At 39.7% G+C, this 27,860-nt stretch overlaps 1 protein-coding gene across 1 annotated transcript in view; it reads left to right on the top strand.

Annotated features, from left to right (window-relative positions):
• Nucleotides 1-27,590, top strand: part of CUL3 (cullin 3) — an 84,280-nt gene extending 56,690 nt beyond the window's left edge. Inside the window, exons 5-16 of the mRNA XM_060242202.1 lie at nucleotides 4,734-4,848; nucleotides 5,363-5,591; nucleotides 6,946-7,091; nucleotides 7,496-7,672; nucleotides 11,058-11,228; nucleotides 12,591-12,698; nucleotides 17,993-18,117; nucleotides 18,689-18,785; nucleotides 19,661-19,795; nucleotides 22,545-22,731; nucleotides 23,644-23,789; nucleotides 26,362-27,590. Coding sequence (XP_060098185.1) covers nucleotides 4,734-4,848; nucleotides 5,363-5,591; nucleotides 6,946-7,091; nucleotides 7,496-7,672; nucleotides 11,058-11,228; nucleotides 12,591-12,698; nucleotides 17,993-18,117; nucleotides 18,689-18,785; nucleotides 19,661-19,795; nucleotides 22,545-22,731; nucleotides 23,644-23,789; nucleotides 26,362-26,493 — 1,768 coding nt within the window. The 3' untranslated portion in view covers nucleotides 26,494-27,590. The remainder of the gene's footprint in view (nucleotides 1-4,733; nucleotides 4,849-5,362; nucleotides 5,592-6,945; nucleotides 7,092-7,495; nucleotides 7,673-11,057; nucleotides 11,229-12,590; nucleotides 12,699-17,992; nucleotides 18,118-18,688; nucleotides 18,786-19,660; nucleotides 19,796-22,544; nucleotides 22,732-23,643; nucleotides 23,790-26,361) is intronic.
• The last annotated feature ends 270 nt before the right edge of the window (nucleotides 27,591-27,860 follow it).

Here is a 27,860-nt window from a genome sequence, read left to right as displayed (position 1 = left end):
TGCGCCAGCAGAAAAGTTGGATCCAGCCAAGGCAGTCAAAACTTTGTTACCTGCCACTTGATTATGTTGAATGCTCAGTTAACCAAACATCACATAGCAGACAATCTCACCCCCCTCAGCCACCAAATCCCACATCTGTAGAAGTATGCATGATGCATTCCTGCATCTCCAGGTGAACAGTTTGATTCCCAAGAGTAGGCTGCCTTGGTCATGGAACTCCTGCCCCATTCTATGACCCTCTTCTGTCAGAGGGTGAAGACATTTTTGGTGCAATCAGATGAGCAGGTTGCTGCGGTAAGCTCTAAGCTTTTAAAAAGCTGCTTGATTTTGTGCTGGCATCATAGCGATGCAGGCCCATGATTGGTCATCCACATTGCTAACACACTGCAACCATTTACCCATGGCTGGGTTTTTTTCTCTCCAAAATTCCTGCTGTGCATGCACAGAAGCAGACAAGTACACACACACTCCTGTCTAGTTCTATGGGGGCACTGAAGCTCACATCAGAGTGGGGTTGGGGGGGGGGGGGAAGGATGTGCCAGAAACAGAGTGGAACAATCACACCACTCATGTATTTCTATGGCACTCGGGGTGATCAGATGGCTGGAAACCCACTATGGAAGTGCTTCATTGTGGAAGCCACTGCTTCTCACCCTACATTTTAATTTGTCTTATGTTTTATATATGTATTTTAGTTTATGTTTTAATTGGTTTTGTGTTATACTTTTATAATGCTTTGTTGTTAATTATTAGTCACTGTTAATTATTAGCCAATTATTATCTGGCCCTAATTGGCCAGAATGGTGGGATATAAATTTCGTAAATAGAATAATAAATTCTGCTGTCTCTTGGTGGACTTCTGTCAGTTGAAGTTGTCAGCTGGTGTTATCCTTTGGTGTTTCTTTTTCCCTTGGCCTATCTCAGGGTGTTGAGAGTCAGCTCTGCCAGAGGACTCTTGAGCCGCAGGCTTGCTTCTCTGCTCATTACATGGGATGGCTCCATAGCTTGGGGGAAGGGGAAGGATTCCAAAAGTCATGGGGGCTTGTCACCAAGGTATTCCCAATGGGGTTGGATTAGTCATTGCAGATTCCTTTGAGTAAGGAGCAGAACAGAGCAGGAAGCTTGAGTATCTAGCATATTGGATGAACCAGCAGCCCCCATTTCCCACGAATGCCAGGTAACAAAGCTTTTTACTGCGCTTATTTGATTGCTATTGACTAAGCATACTGATTTATAACCAGACAGGTATTGTACTTTTTCATTCTGTCTGGTTAGATACAGAGGAAGTTAGTTGTAGAAAGTACTGGATTTTTGTTGGTGTGACTGCATATCTGTACTGAAGACACTGAGCAAGACTGTTTGTGTGGATTAAGTGCCTCAGACTTACCAGAAGCGTAGTTTAGTTGTTAGGGTTTGTAGAATCTTTCGGGCTCAAGTGCCGTGTTCTACTGGAGAAAGTTTTTCTTCCAGACGTTTCGTTCTCAGCTGCGGAGAACATCCTCAGTGGCGTTGCAGCCGGAGCAGGCGCTCTGACCTTCTTGGCTGCTGTGCATTAAGTGTGGCCAGGGCTGCTGGAGAGCTGCTATTTCTAGGCTGGAGGGGGTGTGGTGAAAGGGCAATAGGTTTAGTTGTTGTTGGGCAAATTGCTGCTTTTCATGTAATAAAAATTAAATGTGCAATGGCAGTTGGTCACATTTTTATCCTGTTCTTCCTCCAGTGTTCTCAGTTGTGTATATGGTTCTGTCTGCCTGTTGTATCTTCTAAGCAGCCCTGTGATGCTGAGTGTGACTGGGTGATAAAAATTCATAATTGGCCATATTGCAGAGCTAAAATTGCTGAAGAATGTAATATAGGAGTATGCTATCACTCATGGGCTCAGTACATAAGTCTGCAGCTGGAACTGGATCCCAAACAGATGACTCTCTGTGCCAAGTTTCCTAAGGCTTTTTTCCCCTTCCATCAGTACTTCAGCTTGTTGAGTGTAACCTATCAATGCATTTGAAGACTAACTGTCCTGAATAGAGATGTATATATAATTCCATCTGCCCCAAAACATCCACTTCAGTTTATTTGTTGCGGTCCAGAGGGTCATTGTGATATGGTTGTATGAACATGTCTAGCTGCAGACCTGTATCCTTTTTTATTGTGTATATGGAAAGCTGCACCTCAGCCATAATATCAGCACATTTCTGGGCATTCCAGGTGTCATATTGTCTCACAGTGATTGATTGTTGTAAAGTCAGTCAATATTATCTACATGTTGGAGGGTGAAGCTAAATGAGAATAGCTTGCTGAAAGTTCCCTAGAGCAATCTTAGGAGATGAGGGAGTTGAATCAAACTAATAGCACTCAAGCTCCTGTTATTACATTGGTTCTCTTAATTGTTGAAAATCACAACAGTTGTCAAATTCAGATTGGCAGGCAGAATCCTGTCAGTATACAGAGTCATTTATTACACTCTGCAAATGCCCTGTCAAAAGATTGCCTCTTGAAAACTAGTGGTGGTATACATTTCTGTATCTACATTAAAGTGTGCCTGTTTAAGTGACCCCCTTGTGAATGGGTATTACCAGATAACAAACAAGTGGATACTTAGGATGTCTCTGTAGTGGGTCAGCCAGGGCTCAGCGATAGCAAGGATTCCTTAGGAGAAGAGGAGCCCTGTGTTGCCAGGCTTGAGTTAACAGAAGATGACCAGCAGGAAAATGAATTGCATACTTGTCAGGATTCACAGCCAGCAGCTGGTATAGAGCCATTGACACCTTCCAGGTCTCATTCAGCAGGTGAACCTCAGTAAGCCATTCCCAGCCCACCAGTATCACCTACACCTTAAGAGTGCCACAGATAGAGGCTGAGAACAGAGCTGCAGACAAGATGGCAAAGTGCAGGCCTCCTGGCCCGATGCCAGCTGCTTGCTGATAACAAAGATGAGTAGTTGCAGGAGTGCTTCTGAGATGCTGGCTGCAAACATGACCCTTAGGTACAGGGCTATAAAAATCAGCCAAGAGAATGCCTTGCCTGACTTCTGGCACCTGATACTCAGAGCCTGCAAGCCAGTGCAGTCTCTTCAGCTGAATTTTAACAGCACAAAAACCACTAAGTCACAATGCTGTGTGGTGTAAATGCTTCCTTGATCATTCAGCATTTACTGGGTTCAACCTTTTGACTTTAAGAAAAATGAGAAGTGTATTCTTTTCCAACTCTAAAGGGAAATCAGAAGGTTGTTTATATATTCTAGGTCCAGAGGGGAATTTTCCCAGCCAATAATCTACATATTTTAGCTAAAACTAATCTAACTAAATGCAAGAATGTAAAGTACAGGAATACGATTCATACACAAATTACACTGGCATATTTTAGAGCTATTAAAAATAAATAAGTATACATGACATTTCTGGTGGTGGTGGAAAGTGCTTCAAGTTACAACTGAGTTATGGTTACCCCATTGGGTTTTCAAGGCAAGAGACTTTCATGGGTGGTTTGCCATTGTCTGCCTCTGTCACAACCCTGGCCTTCCTTTGTGGTTCCCCATCCAAATACTGATTAGAGCCTGCTCTGCTTAGCTTCCAAGATTGGGATAGCCTGGGCTATCCAGGTCAGGGCATGACAGTCCTATTCTACCAAAATTAAATCTAATGAATCGGCTCTAATTAATTTACCAAAAGTATATGTAGAAAAGGTCTTCTCAATGAATCGAGACCTAAGAAGTTCATATGGCACATAGTTCTGGGAGTTTACATAGAGTATCTGTGGAAAAACAAGTTTCTGCTTGTTTATTTCATGGTGTTCTTCTGACCATATAGGTAATTATTTTCCAAATTGTAGTATGGGTTGCTAATTTCAGTGTTAGGCTTCTGATTCCTTGGATTTGTGTGGGCAGATATATTCATAAGAAATTACTTTCCATGTTATCAGAACTGGTTGATACTAGCTAAATAAACTTATTCAGGATGCTAACCATGCATCAGAACAACAGAAATGAAATATTCTTCTTTGGTGTTTTTGTTGCAGAAAGTCATAAGAAGATTCAGTGAGCTGTTACTGATTCAGGCTAGCATACTAATGAATGAATATCAGAATACATACATTTTACTTATCATGCATGATTTGCATTAAATTCAATGACAGAAGTATATTCTTCAGTCTTGAGGAAATAATGAAGAATGTTGTGTTCTCAGTCATCTTGGTTTTGTTCTTTTTTGATACTTGTCATTAATGAGACCACTCTATTTTTAATTTATTATTTAGATTTAAGTAAAATGGAAGGAAACTTTTCAAAGCAGTTGGCAATTCCAACTAACTAGTAGTCGTAGTTTTACTAGTCAAAAAACCCAACAACCTTTTGAAGTAGGTCTTAGATATGGAGGTGTTCATTAATATAACAAAAACATTGGTCACATTTTTTTTAACTAAGTGAGCCCGTAAACAGAAGGGAGTGTACATATGAAGTTGCCTTCTACTGACTCAGACCCTCGGTCCATCAAAGTCAGTATTGTCTACTCAGACTGGCAGCGGCTCTCCAGGGTCTCAAGATGAGGTTTTTCACACCCATTTGCCTGGACCATTTTTTGGAGACGCCAGGGATTGAACCTGGGACCTTCTGCTTACCAAGCAGATGCTCTACCACTGAGCCACCGTCCCTCCCCAAATCATACTTCTTAGTGAATGTCTTTGGGAATTCTGTTTCTTCTAAGAGAAATTTAATCTTTAAATCTGTTTTAATATTTTGACAGGGGAGCCATCAGAAATGCTTGCCAGATGTTAATGATTTTAGGTCTTGAAGGAAGATCAGTCTATGAAGAAGATTTTGAAGCTCCTTTCTTAGAGATGTCAGCAGAATTTTTTCAGGTACATTATAGCTTGCAAATATGTCTGTATGTTTCAAACATCTTTGCAGTCTGTTATTGTTTTGCTAGGATAATTTACTTAGATTCATTTATCTGAAGTAATTGCATCCTACCTTCACACAACGAGCTCAGTAAGGATTACAACAATATTAGTACCTCCTAGGGCTTTTTTAATAGAAAAAGCTCAGCAGGAACTCATTTGCATATTAGGCCTTACCCCCAGACATCACCATTGTTTCACACTGGGCTTTTTTGAAGGAAAAGCCCAGCAGAAACTCATTTGCATATTAAGCCACACTCCCTGTTTCAAAGTCAGCAGGAACTGTGTTCTTGCTCAAAGAAAAATTTCTTGTATATCCAGAGATTGACTTTTTGTTAAAGTTTCACAGTCATCAATCCAGGATTTGAAAAAGAAGCTATGTTATCTAACATGTAACTACATGAATCATACGAACAGGAGTAATAAATATAATAAATGAACAAAAACTATCTTGTGTGTATATATTTTATTACAGATGGAAAGCCAGAAATTTTTAGCAGAAAATAGTGCTTCAGTTTATATTAAAAAAGTAGAAGCTAGAATTAATGAAGAAATAGAACGTGTGATGCACTGCCTTGATAAATCAACTGAAGAGCCAATTGTAAAAGTTGTTGAGAGGGAGCTTATTTCCAAGCATATGAAAACAATAGTGGAAATGGAAAACTCAGGACTGGTTCATATGCTGAAAAATGGGAAAACTGAAGGTAAGTTTGGGTGATGCCTCTGCAGTCTTAGTAATGCATCATTGTGCAGCTTGGTTTTGAAGGATGGGCAGAGATAGAAAGCATATGGCACTTGGCTTTTCCTCTCCCCTCACCATCTACATTCTGTCCAAAACTGTCAAGAGTCTAATTATTGGTGACTCATTGGGCTTCTGATATCTCCTGCAGGTTCATTACATGGTAAGACATTCCAGTTGTATTGGCTCTTCTCAAATAAGAACTTCTAGTAGAGTTTTTCATCAGTTGGTGAAGATTTACAGAAGTTCTGTATTTTGACATGTGAAATGCATTACAGCTCAAAAAAATATGGAAATCATCTTTCAGCATGCTTTATCCTGATTCTATGAGATGCCATACTGTAGATTTCCTGCATATTTCGTAAAAGGCATGTTCTTCAGTACAATTTTGTGACTAATTTGGCTTCATGGAACCTGACTCAATTCAAATATAGAGGCTGTACTGTACAAGAAAATTGCAACCTACTTTCCAGGCCATGGGAAATATTCTGAAGACAGAGTATGTGAAGCCTGTTGAGCGTAGAAATACTAGGTGGTAGTGTTATTAAAGATATAACCTGCCTGATAGGTTAGTTGAACTCAGTTGCATCTCATTCCATCTATTCCACTCAAAAAAGTTGCACATCCCCCAAACTTAAATAATAAAAAGTTTCCTTGGACCCTGGCTAAAAATTTCACAGATGAAAGGATTTTTATCCACAGATCATGAATTACTTGCCTCTGTCCTCCTGCTGCAGCCACACACACACAAATGCCTCATGAAATGTAGCTGCCGGGGGACATGGACCTCCAGGTACAGCTGGGAGAATGGTCAGAGGACTGCTGGGAGTGGTAGAATTTGCAATAATTGCCTCCCTTTCTGTGGAAATTTTAGCCAGGGGAAGGCTATTAGCATCAAGTTTACTTAACAGCAGTCAGATTTTAGCTGAAGATTCAAACTGTACTAATCTTATATACATTTACCTAGAATAAGGTGATCACTGGAGTTATACTCCATTTAGCTCTTATCATGAATTTAATGTATTTGATCTTCAATAAGAGAGTTCAGCATATACTCTATCCCTTTCTCAGTATAAGCAGCAGAGCTGTATATATTGATAGAACTATATTCTAATATATTAAAACATCATATACTTTTGTTTAAAAAGAAGTTACAGAAGAAAGTACAGAAGTTTATGCTCAGAAGTAGAAGGGTGTATAATCTCATGATGTGTTTCACATTGCAGTGGGGATTAGGAATGTGACAAATCTGGTATTCTGCTTATCTGCAAAGTTTTATGACAATATGTGTTAGTAGTAGATTTCTTTCTCTGTTACAGATCTTGCTTGTATGTACAAGTTGTTCAGTAGAGTGCCGAATGGTTTAAAGACTATGTGCGAGTGTATGAGCTCCTACCTTAGGGAACAAGGTAAAGCGCTTGTATCTGAAGAGGGTGAAGGAAAGAACCCAGTTGACTACATTCAGGTAGCTAATATCTTCTTACACTGTTCATTTCACCCCTCCCTTGGTATTCCAAAAACAATTAAGAGAATTTCCAGTGCTGTTCTAGTAGCTTTTCACAGCAGAGACAAACAAGGAGAAAAATTTGGGTGTAATGTGTTCCTGCAGTGTTTAAAAATGATCAAGGTTTCAAACAGTTTGATCACTGACCAGTGAGTTATATTAATGGAAATATTCAAAACAAACTGATTTTTCAGTAAAATAATTATTCATTTCTTGTTTAGTAAGTAAAAACTATCTAGTGCCAAATGAATTATTCTAATGCAGCAGTTTTTGATTCTGGATCATGTAGCAAAAGTCAGTTAATGTTATAATCTTTGTACATGCCATGGGAAAAAAACAAGATGTTTTATTTGTTTTTGCTCAAGGGTTTACTGGATTTGAAGAGTCGGTTTGACCGTTTTCTCCAAGAATCTTTCAACAATGATAGGCTTTTCAAACAAACTATTGCAGGAGATTTTGAGTATTTCCTCAACCTCAACTCTAGATCTCCAGAATATCTCTCATTATTTATAGATGACAAATTGAAAAAAGGTGTCAAAGGAGTAAGTATAATTTCAGCTCAAACTGTATTAATCTCTGTATGTATGTGAGGTGCTTTAAACTAGGGGTGTGCACAAAAACATCAGGATCTTTTGGATTTGGATATATTGGACATCAAAATATTTGGAATGCCTGAAAATACATACATTCTAATACTGGTATGGCATTCAGATTTTTTTTCAGAAATCCCGTACTTTTTCCTGCTCCATTATACCCTGCTTGGACCATTATAGTCAATGGGAAATCTATCTGGGAGTATCTAAGGGTTGGGGGGGGGAACTTGTGTTTTTTAGGCACCGAAATTTTTAGAGGCACCGAAATTTCATCATAGATTCTGGTGCCTCTCCTCAAAAGACCTACTTTGACACATTCTCCCAAGTTTCAAGAAGATTGGACTAAGGAGTCCAATTCTGTGGGCCCCTAAAGAAGGTGCACCCATCTTTTGTTGTTTCCAGTGGTTGGAAGAGGGGAAGCTAAAAAACAGGGGCCAGTGTCAGAGTCCCTGCAGTAGAAACTGAAGGGGGGATTTTTCAAAGCTCAGCAGAACCAGTGCATGTACAGAGTATGCAGCAGAACCAATTCCACTGTGGCAGTGCCAGTTCAGCAGATCCAAGATGCGGCAGATGCAAGTCCAACACAGCCAGCATGTGTACAGAGTGCCCAGTAGAACCAGTGCCTATACAAAGTGTGCAGCTGTACCATTGCATGTACAGAGTGCCCAAAGAAGATGCCCTTATTCTCTATTATGTACAATGGAGGAAAAAAAGAAAGCATTTAAGGGAAGGCTCTTGGTTTTGCTGGGCACTAGCACATTGCACTGGTACTTGTTGGCACTCTGTAGATGCACTGTTATGCTGGGCTTGGAACACCCACTCCCCCAGTGCTTGGATTTGTTGAGCTGGCATTACCACAGTGGCATTGGTTTTGATGAGCACTCTGTACATGCATTGGCTGTGCTAGGCCTGCAACCCCCTCCTTTTTGGATATGTTGAGCTGGCATTACCACAGTAGCACTGATCCTGCAGAAATGCACCCCCTTCAGTTTCTGCTGCAGAGATTCTCTGGTTTGACATCAGTCCCTGCTCTTCTTTAAAAATTATGTGTTTGTGCGCGCACGTGGAAGTCATAGCGGCCTTTGGTGATTGACCCTATTGGGGGCATGGAGGATATTTAGATAGGTGGCTTAATAAAGCCTGGCCCTGCCTCCTGGCTCTGGAACTTCAAGGAGGTCTCCAATCCAAGTACTTGCCAGAGTTGACCCTACTTAGTTTCTGAGATCTGATGAAATTGGGCTTGCCTGGGCTATCCAGGTCAGGGCAATCCCTGCTTTTTTGCTGTTTTTTTCCCTTCACTGGAAATAGAGGATGGGGACACCTTCCTTGGGAACCTATTGAATTGGACCATCTGGTCCGATCTTTTTGAAATTTGGGGGTCTTTTAAGTAGAGACACTAGAAGCAACACTGAAAATTTAGTGCCTTTACCTAAAAAAACAGACCCCTGCATAGCCCCACATAGATTCCCCAATATAGCCTACAGAGATCATTAACTATAATTGTCGCCATAGGCTATAAGGGAACAGAAGGCATTTAAAGAAGTTGAAGTTCCTTTAGATGAATTCATGAAGCTGCAACTTCACCTGTTCAAATCCCCAATTCTGCCATGGAAGATTGCTGGGTGACCCTGGGCCAGTCACATACTCTCAGCCTCACCTACCTCACATGGTTGTTGTGAGGATAAAATGGAGGCAAGGAGAACAATAATAATGTAAGCTGCTTTGGATACTCACTGGGGAGAAAGGTGGGGTATACATAAATTAAAAACATCTGGGTTTGCCCATTGTTTGTTCCAGTTTTCTGTCCTATGATAGGCTATGAAAGTACTTTCCTGGCATCACACAAAGTTAAGCTCAAGCTGAGAAACCACAGTGAATGAATACATCTTGGTTGCTTCCAGATTGAGAATTAATTCCAAAGAGGTAGCAGGGTTAAGTTCCTGCAGCAAAAATCGCAAGACCAATTTCACACTAGACTTTTAATCCTGGTTTAGCCCTGTTCCCAAACTGATATTCTACACTAGAATCAGAGAAACCAACTCTGTGGCTCTATGATTCTATGCTTCTAGTGTAGAATGTCAGCTTGGGGATAGGGCTAAACCAGGATTAAAGGTCTAGTGTGAAAATGGTCCAAGGCTCTTGCGGAATCATAAAGAATAACAAATGTTTGTTCTAATTTAAACTGTTGTGAACTAGAGTCCACTTAATCAGATGCATGTAGTGGAATTGTCACTAGGCTTCCATATGTGCATGTGTGTTCACAAACACAACTGGCACACAGTCATAAGTGCTAGAATAAAAACTTAGTTGTATTTCAGGTGCTGCAAGATGCTTGTTTATGTCAATTAGCCCTTTGCAGGAAAGACATTTAATGTCTGTTGATCTAATCTGCACCATACTTAATTAAGAGAATGAATAGTCTACTGTATAATACAGGACTCTTCGAAAGCCTTTCACGTGGAGCACCTAAGTACCTCTGACTTGGTTATCATTTGTCATCCTTTAGTTTTGCTGCTTCACATTTAAGAGTCACTACATGTCCATTGGTCTTCTTGATGTTCCATAGTACATGTGAAGTATAGATGACTCCCCTCCAAATACTTGAGAAGACCCAAAAGATGAGAACTAAGGAGCTGCAGTTGGTTGCAGGTCCCTGGCATATGTCCTCTAGGGGCATGTTTGAAGATGTATGTCTCTCTTCTATACTTCATACATTTAAGAACATAGGAAGAGCCCTGGTGGATCAAACCAATGGTCTGTCTACTTCAGTATCTCCCCCCCCCCCCCCTCTAAACTGGCTGACCAAGAATCTTGGAAGACCAGTATGCAGACCTGGAGGTGAAAGCCTCTCCTCTGTTGTCCTCCAGAAACTGGTATTAAGAAGTATGCTGCTTTTGAAGATGAAGTTTCATTTAGCTGTACATTTGTTTCCATGAATTTGTCTAATCTTTTTAAAACCACCCATAACAGTAAGTTCCACAAGCTAATTTTGGGTGTGAAAAAGTGCTTTCCTTTGTCCATCCTGAATCTTGTGCCCATCAACTTTATTGGGAGAAAAAGTTTTCTATCTTACGTTTCTGTATGCCTTGAACCATACAGAAAAATGGGGGGAAATAGAACTTTTACTTCCTCACAAGTTCTAGAATTTTGGAGCATCCAATAAAATTGATAGACAGTGGATTTATCAGAGCACAAATTGGTATAATCACTGTAAGCAGTGATTGTCACATAGAATAGAGAGCTGCTGTCAGCATTAGTTCTTCGTCATGACACTAGTAATCAGCTTGACATTACTGGTTTGAAATATAGTTGCTTCTTTTGTTTTTGTTTACAGTTAACAGAACAAGAAGTAGAGACTATATTGGATAAGGCAATGGTTCTGTTTCGGTTCATGCAAGAAAAAGATGTATTTGAACGATACTACAAGCAGCACTTGGCAAGGAGGCTTCTGACAAACAAAAGTGTTTCAGATGATTCTGAGAAAAATATGATATCTAAGTTGAAGGTAATGTCTGGTCTTCACTCTTGTCCTTTCCATTGTTCTTGGAATTGGTTTGTTTTTTTCAGACCATACAACTAGCAGTTACAGCAGCAATATGATACTGCAGTTGAATTTATTATTTCTCAGTGAGCATGAAGTCTTCTTAAAGTTGGAGAAATGATAGCCATTTTTCTAAACTCTTAAGGTTCAATACTAAATATTTGTTCACTGCAGCTGAGAATAATGTGATAATCTTCACATACCATTTTGAAAACCTTAATGCTACAGTGTTTTGGAGTAGCAATTCACTTTCCCACCAATCTTGTGAGCTGTTCTAGGAAAAAATGGAAAAGGGATAGAAGGTAGTGATATAGGCAATGTCATACTTCAATATTCAGAGGATTCCAAGGAGGAATCCTACTGGTGGAGGGGAAGAGATACCTCCGTTGCCTGTTTCCAGAAGTGGATGAGGTGTGCATGTCCATGACCTTATGGGTCCTCAAAAAGTCATCCTGTGGAGAGAGAAGCACCTTGTCTCCAAAGCTGTCTTCTCTTCCTCTTTCCTCAGCTTCATAGATATGATTGTTTAGATGGTACAACTGGATATGAAATGGAATTTCAAGGATGCAAATACTCCAAACAAATGCTCTAAAACTATTGAGGGGGGGATCTCTGCCCCGAAAGAGCTGCATTGGTGCCCAACATGCCCAATGTGATGACATCATCCGGAAGTGATGTCATCACACTAGGCCTGTCATGTGGGGAACACTCTAGCATTCAAGTAAAAACTCTATGTGTCATAGAACCATCCCCTGCCGGCACTCAGGTTTGGGGTAAGGTTTCCAATATAGCTCTTACTCTTTTACAGAGCCAGTGTGGTATACAAAGTAGAATAGTGGATTCGGACTGACCAAGGTTTAAATCACCATTTAACCATGAAGCTCATTGGTTGATATGGGGACAGTCATACATCCTCGGCCTAGCCTGTTTTGTAGATGGCTTGGGGTAAAAAAAGAACAGGAAGAACTTTGTGTACTGTCTTTTCCTCCATGGAGGAAAGTCAGTATAAAAATGTATTCATATCTTTGCTTCAATGCAGCATGAGAATTAATTTGACTGAGAGAGAAGTTGATGATGTAATTAATTGGTAGGTAAAAATTATGACATACCTTTGCATTATGAATCATGTATTTTGGGATTCCTGTTGATCTCTAAAACAAAGCATTTCTTTAGGGTAGGCTGTGATTACTTTTTTTTTTAACCAGTATCTTCTGGAAGAAAATTTTTTAAAGTCCTCTATACTTCATGATGGTTTGATTTTTAGATACCTGGCTAGCATAATTTGTATATAATTATGGAGTTAAAATTATAAATATCTTTTTGCAGACTGAATGTGGATGTCAATTCACATCTAAACTGGAAGGAATGTTCAGAGATATGAGCATCTCAAACACAACAATGGATGAATTTAGGCAACATCTACAGGCTACAGGGGTAAGAAATGAATATACTTTTTTATTTTAGCTGTACAAGACATACCGCCCCTGAAGGCAGAATCTTATGACTCTTCTACATTTTACTCAATCATTCTAATGTTTATTCCAAATGGTTCTTCCAAATATTAAATGAAGCAGTATTTCAACTTCTGCTATAGTAATTACCTCAATCTAAGCCACTGTTCTATCATATTGGAAAAGTGTGTAATACTCAGGGCTGTAATCAATACTTAAATGAGCAGTAGACTATTTCTCAACTGCCTAGAGTGAGTTACCATTTGCTACTCTAGGAAGTAACAGTGGCAAATTCAAGTTGTACATGTAGCTATTAAAATGCTGCCTCCATCTGTATGTGTAGTTAAAACATAAGATGAATCCTACTGGATCAGATAGATAGATAGATAGATAGATAGATAGATAGATAGATAGATAGATAGATAGATAGATAGATAGATAGATAGATAGATAGATAGATAGATAGATAATTTTATTTATATCCCGCCCTCCCCGCCGGAGCAGGCTCAGGGCGGCTAACAACATCATTCAATTTCCCTTATACAAAAGACAAGGTTACATTAACATTAAACATTAAAAAATTCTGATAAGTTTAAAATCACTTAATTAAATTGATAAAAGTGCTAATGCTAATTGTGCTTTTATAATGGACGTAATCATTAGCAATTTCTTTCTTCGTCAGCGAAAGCCAGTCGGAAGAGGAAGGTTTTCTTCCTCCCTGGTGTCCCAATATCCTGCTTCACACATTGGTCCATCAGTTGTTCATGGAGAACCCACAAGAAGATGACAGCCTTCCCTAGTTCCGTGCAGTTGATATTATATTTCAGTAGGAGAATGGTGACTGAAGGACTGGGTATAGAATCTAAATGGGGAAAAGTGTGTTTTTGGCAGTAAAGGGGCAGCATCACACATAAATCTGGGCAAGGAGTTATTGGGAGGAGAAGGAAAATGCAAAGTTCATTAAGAACATTTTTGGATAGCCAGGGTGGAGGAACAGTGGTTATCGGCACAGCTACATCTGACAGCACTGGAAAAGAGATTAAGGGATAGTCATGGAGGACTTTGAAGGTAAGAGCAAGACATTTGTTGTAGGTCTGAGTGCATATATGAAACCACTATAGGGATTATGAAGGGTTTTGCATATGTACAATGAGAAAAATGGTTTTAATGGCAGAGTTATGGATAGAGATAGGAAGGCTGAGGACTAGCTGTGAAGGGCAAAGAAGAAAATACTGTAGTTCGGGGTGGCCAAACTTGCTTAATGTTAGAGCCACATAGAGTAAGCGTCAGATGTTTGAGAGCTATAAGACATGAATGTCAGATGTTTGAAAGCAGGAAGGAAGGACGCAAAACAAATATATGGGGGAGGGAAAGAAAGCAACTTTAAATGCATTCTTCAAGTTGCTGGCTTGCTTGGCTTAGAAAAGTGATTCAAAAGAGAGCAATTCCTTCTCCAAGTTGGCTGACCGGGCGGGCGGCTTCGAGAGCCACACAATATGTGTGAAAGAGCCACATGTGGCTCCTGAGCCACAGTTTGGCCACCCCTGCTGTAGTGGGTCAAGGTGAGAGGTCAGAATGTGAACCAGTACTGTTAAGGCAACAAAGAAGAAATACCATATTTGCTTGATATTCCATATTTGCTTGATAGTCACCTCGAGACTAGACTACTGTAATGCCCTCTACGTGGGGCTGCCCTTGTGCCAAACTCGGAAGTTGCAGCTAGTGCAGAATGCTGCGGCCAGGCTGCTACTGGGACTACCTCGGTGGGAACATGTGCGGCCTGGGCTGAAGGAACTGCACTGGCTTCCAATTATATTCCGAGTTCGCTATAAGGTGCTGGTTATCACCTTTAAAGCCCTATATGGCCGAGGCCCTGCCTACCTTAGGGACCGCCTCTCCCCACACGTTCCCCAGAGAGCACTAAGATCTAGTTCTCAAAGCCTTCTAAGGATCCCTGGACCAAAAGAGGCCAAACTAAGAGTAACAAGAGAGCAGGCCTTTTCTGTAATGGCCCCCCACTGGTGGAACCAATTGCCGGAGGAAGTGCGAGCCCTGCGGGACTTTAATCAATTCTGCAGGGCTTGCAAAACCACTCTCTTTCTGCAAGCATATGAGGAACCCTGAAAGCGATATCTCGCCATCGAAATACGTCAACTGAATATAGCACCTTAACTTAATTTTAGCTGTAATTTAATGTAACTGTTTTAACTGTATGTATTAATTGTATTTTAAAATTGTTTTATAAATCATGGTATACCATGTCATGTTAGCCGCCCTGAGCCTGCTCCGGCGGGAAGGGCGGGATATAAATAAAAGTTTATTATTATTATATGTTGTAAATATGAAAGGGGAGGGAAAGGAGAAGTCAAAGCCAGTGTGCTCTGTTCTAACAGGACGGTATTCCACATTATTGGTGTATACAGAGAGCATATGAAGAAAACAAGGATTCTTCTATATTTGAAACATATATTTTACTAATAGTTGATTTTTACTTGTTGGTAACTAGTCATAATACTTGATAATTTTTGATGAACTTGTATTTTCCCTACGCCATTTCCCCTTCTGTATCCCACTTTTTCCTGAAAAACTTAAAAAACAACTTTAGTCAACAAAGTGATTAGGGAATAGAGGCAGTTAAGTCAGGAAAATATATCAATATAGATTTTGCAGTCATTGTGCTTTGATCATTGTGCTGTTTTTCCTTTTGCTTTGTAGAGCTAGTAGGTCTTAATCAAAGAGGACTTTCTTGTTATCTCACACCCAGAATTTGAAGCCTTGATCTCTGAAGGAGAAAATGAGTCAAGCTCATTAGATAGTGCTAATGGTAGCTGTCCCTCTCAAAGCTCGAGAGCCAGTTTGATGTATGATTAAGTGTGTGGACTCTTATCTGGGAGAACTAGGTTTGATTCCCCACTCCTCCATATGTACCTGCTGATGTGACCTTGGGTCAGTCACAAGTTCCCACAGAGCTCTTCTTCTCTAGCAGTTTCTGTTAGAGCTCTCTCAGTTCCACCTACCTCACAGGGTGTCTGTTGTGGGGTGGGGAAGGGAAAGGAGATGGTAAGCCACTCTAAGACTCCTTGGGTAGTAAAGGGCGGGATATAAATCCAATCTCTTCTCCTCTCTTGTTTCTGGGCTCCTGGGGGGAATGCTGCAATGGGAATGAGTGGGAGGGTAGACATTTACAGCTAGAGCAAAAAGTGAGGAAATAGCCCCAGATGCATTACATCCAGGTTTACTTCAGTATTTTATGGGGTAAGTCATTTAAAATTGCCTCATTTTGCATTCAAGATAGATTAGATTTGTGGCCATTGGGTCCAGTTCTACTATTTGTAGTAGTATTGGTTTGGTAAGACCTGGAATACTTCTAACTAAATGTTCTAGGTGAATTTTTCACCACCAGGTGGCACACCCCTGCTTTTTGTGTGTGTGTGTGTGTGTGAGGCAGTCTAATTGAGAGTTTGGCTGCATCTTAGATGATCTGGTGTTTAAAAGAGCTGTTTCTCTCTTTCAGGGTTTATATGCTTGTAACATGTGCATTTAAAAAAATCCAAATCTCTAGATCATCACATTTCCATATGCATTGTAGACTTACGTAAAGGCATTATGGGTTGTAGCAGGGGTTCCCAAACCCCAGGTTGCAGACCGGTCCAGGTCTGGGGCCTGGTTGCAACCAGGCCACCACTTCCTGCCCTCTGACAACCCCGCTGCAGCCGCCCCCAGCAGCCGCAAGAGCTGCTCTGTCACCCCCCCACACACACACACGCCAAGGCTCAGCTCGCTGTCACCGCCAGGGTCCGTCCCCTCCCTTCCTTTCCCCAGCGCTGCCATGCTCCGTCCCCCCTCCTCCACCTGCGCAATCAGAGGAGGCTCAGATGCCCTACCTGCTTCGACAGGGCCTGGCCTCATTCACTTCCTTCAGCGCGCGATTTAAATCACTTGGAATTAGCCCGGCCCTGACGAAGCATCCGGAGCCTCCTCGTGGTGTCCCTCTGATCCTGTGTGGGGGACGGGCTGGCAATGAGGCTTGGCTCTACATGCTACAGCGACGGAGCCCTTTCAGGACGGGGTTGGTTCCTGCTGCCGCTGGCCTGCCCAGGCTGAGTGAGCTTCATTTGACAATCAGGTGATGGGGGGGGCCCTTTACACAGCCCTGAGCAGCTCCCTTCCGAACATTGTAATTGACCTGGGATGGGGAAGGGAGGGGGGACAAACTAGGAACGACATGGGGGGAGGGGGAAAGCCAAATGCCTAGTTTGCCCCCTTCCCGCCTCCTCCCTCCCTTCCCCCCCCCCAGGTCAATTTCAATGTCCGGAAGGCAACCCTATTTCCTTTATTTTCCACCCCCCCTTTCTGTCAGTCTATCTTTTCTCCTCTCTCTCTCTACCTCTTTTTTTTCTCTTTCTCTCTTTCTGTCAGTCCTTTCTTTCTTTCTGGCTGTCTCCCTCTCTTCCTTTCTTTCTGGCTGTCTCTCTCCCTGTCATTCTTTCTCCTCTCTCCTTCCTTCCTTCCTTCCTTCCTTCCTTCCTTCCTTCCTTCCTTCCTTCCTTCCTTCCTTCCTTCCTTCCTTCCTTCCTTCCTTCCTTCCTTCCTTCCTTCCTTCCTTCCTTTTCATGTTTTCCCAGGATTAGAGCATTTTATATTATTAGTTTTCTGCTGTGTGATCCTTGTGCTTTTTCTTTGTTTTATTTTTAAAATTGCATTGCAAAATCCCACTATTTTACCTTTCCTAAACAAAATATTGCAAGAGTTTAAAGCATGTTTGTACATCATTTCCTGGCTCCACCCCCAAATTTTAGTGGGCCACGAAGGAGAAGTGTAAAAATAACTGGGCCATGGGGAGTTTGGGAAACCCTGGGTTGTAGCTAATGATCTGTAAGCAAACTGAAGCTTGTGAAATAGGACTTTCCTTTCCTGCTGCATCCTGCTGATCCTGGGGGTGTGAGGGGCCCCTGTGGCTTGAAGACAGAGGTTGGGTACAACACTGTGATGCTGCATAATTTAATCCATATTACATCTTCAGTTTTCTTTCCCAGCATCACCCAGTTCTGCGGGGTGGGGGTGGGGGTGTTTTTGAGGGTTTTTTTTGTGGATTCATGGAACTTCCAGCTCCCCATTCCCTCTCGAAGATGCCCCCCCCCGGGCTGCTGCATATACTGAACTTTGTTCTTTTCAGTGAAAATAAGGCTTCCATGTCTGTCCTGTATATAAAAACAGAAAAACAAACTCGTAGTCAATTACAAGAAGATTCAATGCCTTTTTCTTTTCTTTCTGTAGGTCTCATTAGGTGGTGTTGATCTGACAGTGCGGGTTCTCACAACAGGCTACTGGCCTACTCAGTCGGCCACACCAAAGTGCAACATTCCCCCAGCACCCAGACATGCTTTTGAAATATTTAGGAGGTAAGGAAGGACAACGATGTTTCTATGAATGGTTGGTGGGGTGCTTTAAAATATACAACATATGCTCACAGTCCAAAGATTGTCACCATACTGTACTTAGGTGGACCAGGACATTGTCAGTTCCCCTCAAAAGAGCAGCTTGCCTTTCCATAGGGGCCTCCAGGAGGACTTCTAAAGTCCTGGTGCAGAAACTCCTCCCAAGAAGTGTTCCTGTATTCTGTACTTAGCTCTGAATTTTTAAGACATTGTTATAACATTGATGGGAAAATTATTTTGGCACCAGAACTGAGTTGAGCTTTACACTAACCCATACGTTGCTGCTAGAATAACTGTTCTGCATTTGAAAGCTTATACTCAGAAGCCTTTGCTGATCTTAAAGGTGCCACTGGAAGACTTTGTTCTTTTGCTTCAGACCAACATGGTTACCCACCTGAATATATGTTCTGCTTGTTTGTAATGTTAACTATGACAAACTGATGAAAATTTTATGTGGATATGTAAAAAGCTATTATATCCATATTTTAAAATACAAATGATCAAATGGTCTTTCTGTATCTTGAATTGTTTATAGATTTTATTTAGCCAAACACAGTGGACGACAACTGACACTCCAGCATCACATGGGATCAGCAGACCTCAATGCCACCTTCTATGGTCCTGTTAAAAAGGTAAATAGTGTGTCTACAGAGATTTTGTGTCTTTGGCTGTTTGAATGCAAAAACGGCTTGATTGTGAATACCATCTTTTTGGTACAAGCTAGTTGCAGTAATACTTGTCATTTATTTACTAAATTAGAGTTGTATTTTGGGAGATTTATTATCTTTGCATACTCTCAGCCTAAGCTACTTCACAGGGTTGTAGCATAAAGAAGGAGAAATGTTGTAAGCCATTTTGGATCCCTACTGGGTGTGGGGATGAAGGTACAAATGAAATAAATTAAGTAAAAATAAATACAAATGTATATCCTGTATCAGCCTACCGGAGGTTCTATGCGAGACATCTCCCTTTTGTAGTTCAAGACAGTTGTCAAACCATCTCCCCCTCCCTCCTGCCATTGAGGATGGCAGCTGTAACCTATAGCATTCTGTCTAAATATTGGGAGTTCTTTTGGACCTTTGCTTTCCACATCTATGTTAATATCATTTGTACCTTTAGCCATAGTTTCATTTTGGGAACCCTTATTATAACAGAAGATTTTATTATCACACGCTTGAGATTTGATAGTTTCATTTTTTGTATGCTGAAATCAATTGGTTTGATATAACCTTATTCAGAAATCTAATTCATGTTTTGATAGGTACAATAACCACTGTAATAAAGGGTCACTGAAAACAAATAGGAACAAATTTGCCTTTAAAGACAACAAATATTAAATTTTGGGAGAAGAAAATGGAGATTAATAATTTAAAATGAAAATGATTGTGTGCAGCCTCACCACAGTAGATTAGTCAGGCAACAATTTATAGCTTATAAGTACATAGGCAAGCTTAATCTAAGAGCAAAACATAATGTTCCCTGAATGATATTTGACTTTTTAAAACAGGAAGATGGCTCAGAAGTTGGTGTAGGAGGTGCCCAAGTAACTGGCTCCAACACACGGAAGCACATATTGCAAGTCTCCACTTTCCAAATGACAATACTAATGCTCTTTAACAACAGAGAAAAATACACTTTTGAGGTATGAGTTGTGGCTTTCTGTGGTAACTGTAAAAATGTGTCTTATCTCCTGAATATGCTCTCATCTCTTCCTCCATCTAATGGAGAAGGAAATTATTCATTCTTTTCAGCAATTGAATGGGACATTCCTGAATTTAGCTGTTAATGCCTTGAACTTCCATGACTCTTATGGCCCTTCATTCAGGACCACCAGTCTTTGCTTTTGCAAGGCTTGAGCATCCAGAATTTACTAAATGCTTAAATGTAAACCTGGATTTTTGTCCCAAGAATATTTTGTGTATTCCAATTCTTTTTTAAAGGCAAGAGATCATTTCTGTCCTGTTGAATATGCCAAAAACTGAGATTAGTGTTTTTCTTTGTATTGCTTGATATTATTAGTAACATCGCTTGTGTTGTGTGTGTACATTTCTCTAATTTTGCATTTGCCATTTAAAGGAATGGAAGGAAAAATAGATGCTTATTTTTCAGAGAGATGCCATACTGATAAAGGGAGGCTTATACGTATAAAGTTGCTTTATATGTAATCAGACCATTCATCTAGCAAGGCCGGTATTGTCTACCTTGACTGGCAGCAGCTCTCTAGGGTTGAGATCTTTCACGTCACCTCCTGCGTGGTTCTTTTAACTGGAGATGCTGCGGATTGAACCTGGGGCCTTTTGTGTTCCAAGCAGATGCTCTGTTGCTGAGCCAGAACCCCTTTATATGGATATGTAATCCATTTGTTATTTCCAGTTACCATACTTAATTTAAAATAAAGGATATTCCAGTTCCATCACATAACTATACTAAAGCAATCATAACAATTCTTTGTTTTGTATAAGAACAAATTTTATTCCGATTCTGAGGGCTGTACTCTGTTCTTTGTATGCTGTAGGTAGGGGACTGCATTTTAATGCTTCCCTGGTTAAAAAAAACCCTTCCCTGTATTTAAAGAAATGAGGGGGTCCTTATAGATATTCTAATTCTAGCCTTCTGTTAGTGGTGTGTTGTTGTTCTTTATAGTCAGTTTGAGGTTCCCCTACCTCATGAGCTAAAGTGGTATATCCTGGAAAGAAATCTTTGCTATAACTGTAGTGTAGATCTTCCTGCTGTATATACTTGTTAGATGTCATGGACATAGTGATGTGTATAGTTGAAAAAATCAGAACATCTTATTGTGTTAAGTAATCATTAAGATCAGAAGAGTCCTGATGGATAAGACCAGTGGTCCATCTAGTCTAGCAGTGGGCAACAAGTTGACTGGAGGGCCAACGAATAGGACATACAGGCCACGGTTTTCCTCTAAGGCAGCTGGTATTCATATATACAACATACATAACACTGGTATTCATATTCTCTTAATGGAATATATATTTTCAAAATTTCCTTTTTGAGATGCAGCAACCAGAGCTGCACACAGTAGTCCAAATGAGGCCACACCACGGCTCTATACAACAGCACAGCAATGTTTCATTTCCGGTCCATTAAATGATGAAACATGCCATAGCCAGTCTCTCTAGTCAAGCATCTTTGTTTTCAGTCTAATCATAATCACTTTAGGGTTTGCTTAGAGATTATTTATATTTTAAGACCAGTATGGAATTAAGTATTGTGAAGTATCAAGGGTACCAAGCTGGTTATTTTCCAACTAATTTCCCGTATTTAAGCAAAATAAACAATCTTTGAGTCTGAGAAGTGAATTTTACAACTCCTCTTTATGTGAGTTATGTTTTCAAAATATGCTTAGGAGATCCTCATTGTAGAGGCATTAGAATGGCATAATTAATTTCTTAATATTCTGCCAACAGCTAATACTAACATTTAAATAAGTGCGTCCACTCATAAATTGTAGAATTATATGATGGAATTCAAGATGATGTGGAATTTTTGTACATTTGTATATCTGCTTCTCATTTATTTCTGTTCATACTAATACTGGAACCAAAGGTGGTAGTTCCATCAAACCTTAGTTGTTGTATAATGCTGGGCCATGGGTATGAGAATATATTGCTGATAAGAATATTATTAAGGAGAACTCCAGCAGCTTTGTTCTGTTGCTTTCTCTGTCAACAAATTTTGTAATAGGAACTTCTTCGCATATTAGGTCACACCCATCTTGTTGCCAATCCTTCAAGAGCTTACAGGGCTTTTAGTACAAGGCCTACTGAAAGCATATATATATCTTGGATTTTCTATTGACTGAAAATTTTGTATATTATGGCCTTTTACTGTATATTTTGTTTTAAAATTATATGTTGTTTTTAATATGTTTGCTGCCCTGAGCCCATCAGGGGTAGGTGGGATATAAATATGATAAAATAATATACACAAACACATGTACACACACATATTCATTCATTCATGCTAAAAGAACATTCTGATTTATGGGTTGTGTACTATTTATGAATTACCTGATACTGACTAACTGTAATATCGAGATAAAACTTCTTTTTAATTTCCTTTGGGTGTTTTGTCACTGTTTAGCATTTTAAGTAAACATGATTCTGCTTTCAAAACTCTAGAAATGTGCCATGTTTTCCTACTTTTCCCTTGTTTTGTATCTAACCTGGAAACCAAGCTGATTTGAAATAAAGCACTTTCATACATAACATTTCTAAACATGCATCACAAGTCTGATTCATCTTCCAAATGTTTCCTGAATTTTCTCAAATATCAAAGAATATACCAGTTTGGGTAGAAATTGCTAAAGCTGTTCAGATTGCTTTTAAACCTCTTATGTCACATAAACAAGTGTCTTATTTGTAATGTAGGAAATACAACAGGAGACAGATATTCCTGAAAGAGAGCTTGTACGAGCATTACAATCCCTTGCGTGTGGAAAACCAACACAGCGGGTTCTCACAAAAGAACCCAAATCAAAAGAAATAGAAAATGGACATATATTTACAGTGAATGACCAGTTCACATCCAAACTGCACAGAGTCAAGATTCAAACAGGTTTGTTTTCATCTGCAGCCATTACAGCTAGGTTAGGTATTTTACCTTCTAAATTGCTGAGTTTGTACAGTAGTTGATGTCTTATCTGGCCACTACCCATTCTTAGGATTGTTTGCATGGAAAAAGTGTTTCCAGATGATTGTGCCTCCCTATAAGTCAGCTGGCAACATGAGGTTTCACTATTCTTTTGTAACCATTGAATGGATTCCATCTATAGCATCCTACAGCAGGAGTATGTTGTGTTCACTTATAACCATTATCCATGCAAAGATTTTACCTTAGTCCCTATGAAAAGCGATGATTAATTTAAGCTTTGATAACAGTAATATTGATATTGTTGATATACAGAGGGGTTTTTACAAAGTGAAAAGAGTTGTAGTGGATTAGATGGATTGAGAGTGAAAAAGACTGAGTTAAATTGATGGAAATTAGCAAAAGAGGTAGTTATAGAACAGATACATGCAACTGCAAGGAACAGTTAGTGACGAAAAAAATACTATGATTTTAGACTTCCATGGGGATGGTTTTTTGAGTTGCCTGTATATATAATCCTTGAGTTAATCCTTCCCTTTACTTTATCATATCATAATGTTGAGTGAATAGAGCTGTCCTATATGAAGCAAAGCTGTGGTTTGATAAAGAAACAGCCTCTAAATCTGCTTCACTGTATGCCAAAGCAACAAGCCCTACAAGAAACATTTGCCGTCTTTAAAAATTCTAAATTAAGATTACTATATTAATAAATATTCCAGATTTATTTATTTACTTTATCTGTATTTTGCTATAGTCCCATCTAAAAGTCTCTGATAATTTAATTTAAAGAAAGAGGTCTTTAGCTTACTTTCAAGTAACAAAAAGAAAATAATTCTAAAGGTATTTATAACTTTGGAGATCTTTCTCCTGTTCTTTCAGTTGCTGCCAAACAAGGAGAATCAGACCCAGAAAGAAAAGAAACAAGACAGAAAGTAGATGACGACAGAAAACATGAGATAGAGGCTGCTATAGTGCGGATAATGAAATCTAGGAAGAAGATGCAGCATAATGTTCTAGTAGCAGAGGTAAACTGGCTCTCTGGGGGAAGCAGAGTATGGTGTTTGCTTGGGATTGCTTGGCATTCCTGTATAATCATTTCTTCTGGAATCATGTGAGGGGAGAGGTCTGGAACACAATTCTTTACATATTTAGCAGATTCTTTGTGGGACTTGAGAATTTAACCGATATCAATATATATATTTTTGTCACGTGCTTATAGTCTACATTTTTCAGAATTTAATGATAGATTAAAATCTCTGCAAAATACAATTTACATTTTTATTTTAAAATGTATATCCTGCTTGTCTCCTCAAAGGGGACCCAAAGTGGCTTACAACAGAAAACACCCAGATAAATAAACCATTTAACAAACAGATTATATTCTAGTCTTAGGCCAGTCCTGGACATTGTGGCTCATTTGAAGGCAAAAGCTACTAGCCATTGAATAAGAATTTGCCATGATCCAGCCCTTCCAGCTGAGATAGTATGCAGCTGACAAGATGTTTCCCAACAACAGTTCCCTCCCTGTCTCCAGAAACCTCTTCATATACAAAGACGAATGTGATAAAGCCTCTATATTTCCTAGTATTCATAATACATATAATTCTGATGGGCATAGCACTAAAGTCAGCTGAATTTATGATCCATACTAAATATAATCTGCAGTTGTGTGTGAAACTTTCAAATCTTATCAGTAACCAAATGGCTCATTTAGTTCCCAGTAGTAACTTCTGGGCCTTGGCCTGTCTCATACTGCTCATAGAATGTAATTGGTTTTTCAGTTCAGTAGCACCTACTTTAAGTGTTAATTCACCAGGTGACCATCTAGCACAGGAGTGGCCAAGCTGCACCTCGGAAGCAACATGTGGCTCTTTCACATGTTTTGTGTGGCTCTCAAAGCCCCCACCACCCTGTTGGCTGGCTTAGAGAAGGCATTTGTCTCTTTAAATCATTTTGCCAAGCCAACTGGCAGCTTGGAAAATGCATTTAAAGTTAAAGGTGATTTCTTTCCACCTCTCCCCATCTTCCTTCCGTCTTGCGGCTCTAACATCTTACATTCATGTCTTGTGGCTCTCAAATATCTGATGTTTATTCTTTGTGGCCCTTACATTAAGCAAGTTTGGCCACCCCTGATCTAGCAGAATGGAGATAATGGCCTGCCAAGCCCATCCTGTTACACTCATTGCTGAGCATTTTTTGAGTCTTCCTTATGTGATCTTGAGAATAGATCACATTTTGTCAGAACATGACAATCCTAGTTCTTACATTAATAAAATTTGGGAAGGCATTTCTGAGCTAGATTTGTCATTAGAAAGTATTTGGTCCATGGTAATGTCACTTGGTTAAATGCTAATCACCTGAATAATCTGAAACAGGTGTCAATCTCATTAGGAGGACTGGATCCGACACAAATGGGACTTTGTGGAGTCGGGCCATGTGTGACATAAAATGTAATGTGAGGAAGCAGAGGACACAAACATAACTAAAGATATTATTTTTCAACTTAAAATACAAACATTTCTAAAACTCTTGCAATATTTTCTGTAAAATGGAAAAGTGGGGGAATAGTGGAATTTAGCAATGCATTTTTTAAAACAAAACATAAAAAAAAGTAGTACAAGGATCACAGCAGAAACTAAAATATAAAATGCTCTGAGTCTGGGAAAACATGAAAGGTGGGGGAATAGTGGGATTTGGCAATACAGTTTTTAAAATAAAACATCAAGAAAAAGCACAAAGATCATAGCAAAAACTAAACAATATAAAATGCTCTGAGCCTGAGGAAACAATGAAATGGCATTGCAAGCTTCTGTTCCCTGCCCCCCAGGTCTACTCAAATTGGCAATGGCTCTCCATTGTAATATTCCCCTTTGACTGTGGGTTCCCAGATAGAGTATTCGCTAGGTCAGGTCTACTGAGCAGAGACAAGCTGGCTCAAAACATCAACCCTTTATTTGCAAGGACACAACTCCAGGAAGCATGAGCTTCAAGCTGGCTATAGGAACACTGAAAGTGAAACTGATTTCCACTTCATTGAAACACATTGCAGCACAGACAAAGTTTCAAGGAAAGCATGGAATGGATTTTCCATTAAGGTCCTTTAGCCCTGTCTCTCTGGGCACAGAGACCTTAATGGAAAATCCATTCCACATTTTCCTTGCAGCTTTTCTTCCTGCTGCAACCAACAAAGCCAAGGCAGAAAGAGCAAGGAAATTTGGCAGCCTCGGAGCTTCAAATAGTGAGGACAGGAAGGGGGAGAAAAGAACCCAATGGGACTGATTAAAGCCCTGGGTGAGCCACTTCTGGCCCATGGGCTGGACATTTGACACTCTTGATCTAAAAGTGCCAGAAAACAAAATTTCAGATGTGTCATGGAAGTAAATTGACTATCGCTAAACTTGGGAGGGTGTCACTTGTACTTTAATGTTTGGAGCTTTTCTTGGTTTTGAGGCATCTTTGGCTTTTATTTAAAAAGTGGGGAGGCATACTATATCCCCCTTCATTTGGCTTGAGTAGAAAAGCCTCAGTGTTCAGTCTGTTGTGTATTTTTGCAGCACTAAAACTACTGACAGTTTTATCATCATTCTTATGTTCTAGGTAACTCAGCAACTGAAGGCACGATTCCTACCAAGTCCAGTTGTTATTAAAAAGCGTATTGAAGGACTTATTGAGCGAGAATATTTGGCACGAACACCTGAGGACCGCAAAGTATACACTTATGTAGCATAAAGTGTGTTCCACAAATATGATTTATTCTTGGACTATACTCTTCGCATGAACTGGGAAGTTCTTTTAAATCATTAAATATTAAGACGACCATCTCTTCTATTAAATTACAATACATGTTCTAGACCATTCAGATCAAGCCTTTGCTCCTTCGGAGAGTTTTCAACATCAGATTGATTGAGCTTCAAGCTTCTCAGCGTTTATCCCTGTAGAGATCATCCTTACAGTTCCTCGGGAAAATGTGAATGTGCCGCGTTTTTGTTTTCAATACTGTATGAAAACAGGAAAAAAAATAAAAACAAATTTAGAAAATACAGCTCATTAAAAACAAAATTGTTGGAATTTCATTTCCCCAGATCTTCAGTGTTGATGTAAATGTGTTTTCTGTAGTGTTGCTTAGCACTTTGCGCATTGTATACGTTGGGTTACAAAAAACAAACAACAACACAGCTGAGCTGGTAAGACCGAATTCTCAGTACTACTGCTCTGCTTTGGACATTTCTTTAGAGGCATATTTAATTTAAATATTTGGCAAATTTATGAAGACCTGAGAACATGGTTTTAGCATGCTTTACTTCTTCACCTGCACTCTCACCCCATTTTCCAGCTAATAATACAATCAGGAATATTTTTGGGGCACAGTTATGGGCTGTAGTATTTGGCCTTCCCTCTGTAACTCGAGTTTTCAAAATTTATATACAGATTAGGTTTACTCTGGTTCCTTCATAGGAGAAATGGAAATCAGTTGTGTATAAACTGTATGATACTTTTTGCTGTTGTACTCACTGCTCATAGTGGATTGTACAGAGCGACATTTTTCACTCAATGTAGACAACAAATTTAAAATAAATGGATTTAGTGTACACAGAGCATTAATTCAAATGTATCAGAACACAGGGATGGCAGTTCATTAAAACAGATTCTGTCCCTTGGAGAAGTGCATCAGCCTACACTCTATTCCTGAGGTAGTGGGGGTTTGTGGCTTTTATTTGATTTCCCACTTTTGAGAAGGTTCAAGTGAAGCCATTGTGCACTATTATTAATTTACTGTTTTAAAATGCAATCTAAAAATGCAATAAATATTGTTACTTTGATCTTAATGACATCTCCAGTTCTTACAGCAAATGTGTTTTTCCCTCAGGGTGGTTCATCAGGAAGCTGCAAAATTATTCCCTAGAGGAGCTATGCATTGCACTAGGTTTCTTATACTGTATATGCCAAAATAAACCGGCATTTTTTTAGTCTGTGTGCTATAAAACCAGGGAATTCAGGGTAGATTTTTGTTTTTCATCAGATTCATGCAATAGTAATTATGATTTGACTATGGCAGGGGTGGCCAGTGGTAGCTCTCCAGATGTTTTCCCCCTACA

The sequence above is a fragment of the Heteronotia binoei genome, chromosome 6, assembly GCF_032191835.1.
Source record: "Heteronotia binoei isolate CCM8104 ecotype False Entrance Well chromosome 6, APGP_CSIRO_Hbin_v1, whole genome shotgun sequence".
Classification (NCBI taxonomy): domain Eukaryota; kingdom Metazoa; phylum Chordata; class Lepidosauria; order Squamata; family Gekkonidae; genus Heteronotia; species Heteronotia binoei.
The sequence above is the reverse complement of the archived record's forward strand: the minus strand, read 5'-3'. Positions and strand labels throughout refer to the sequence as shown.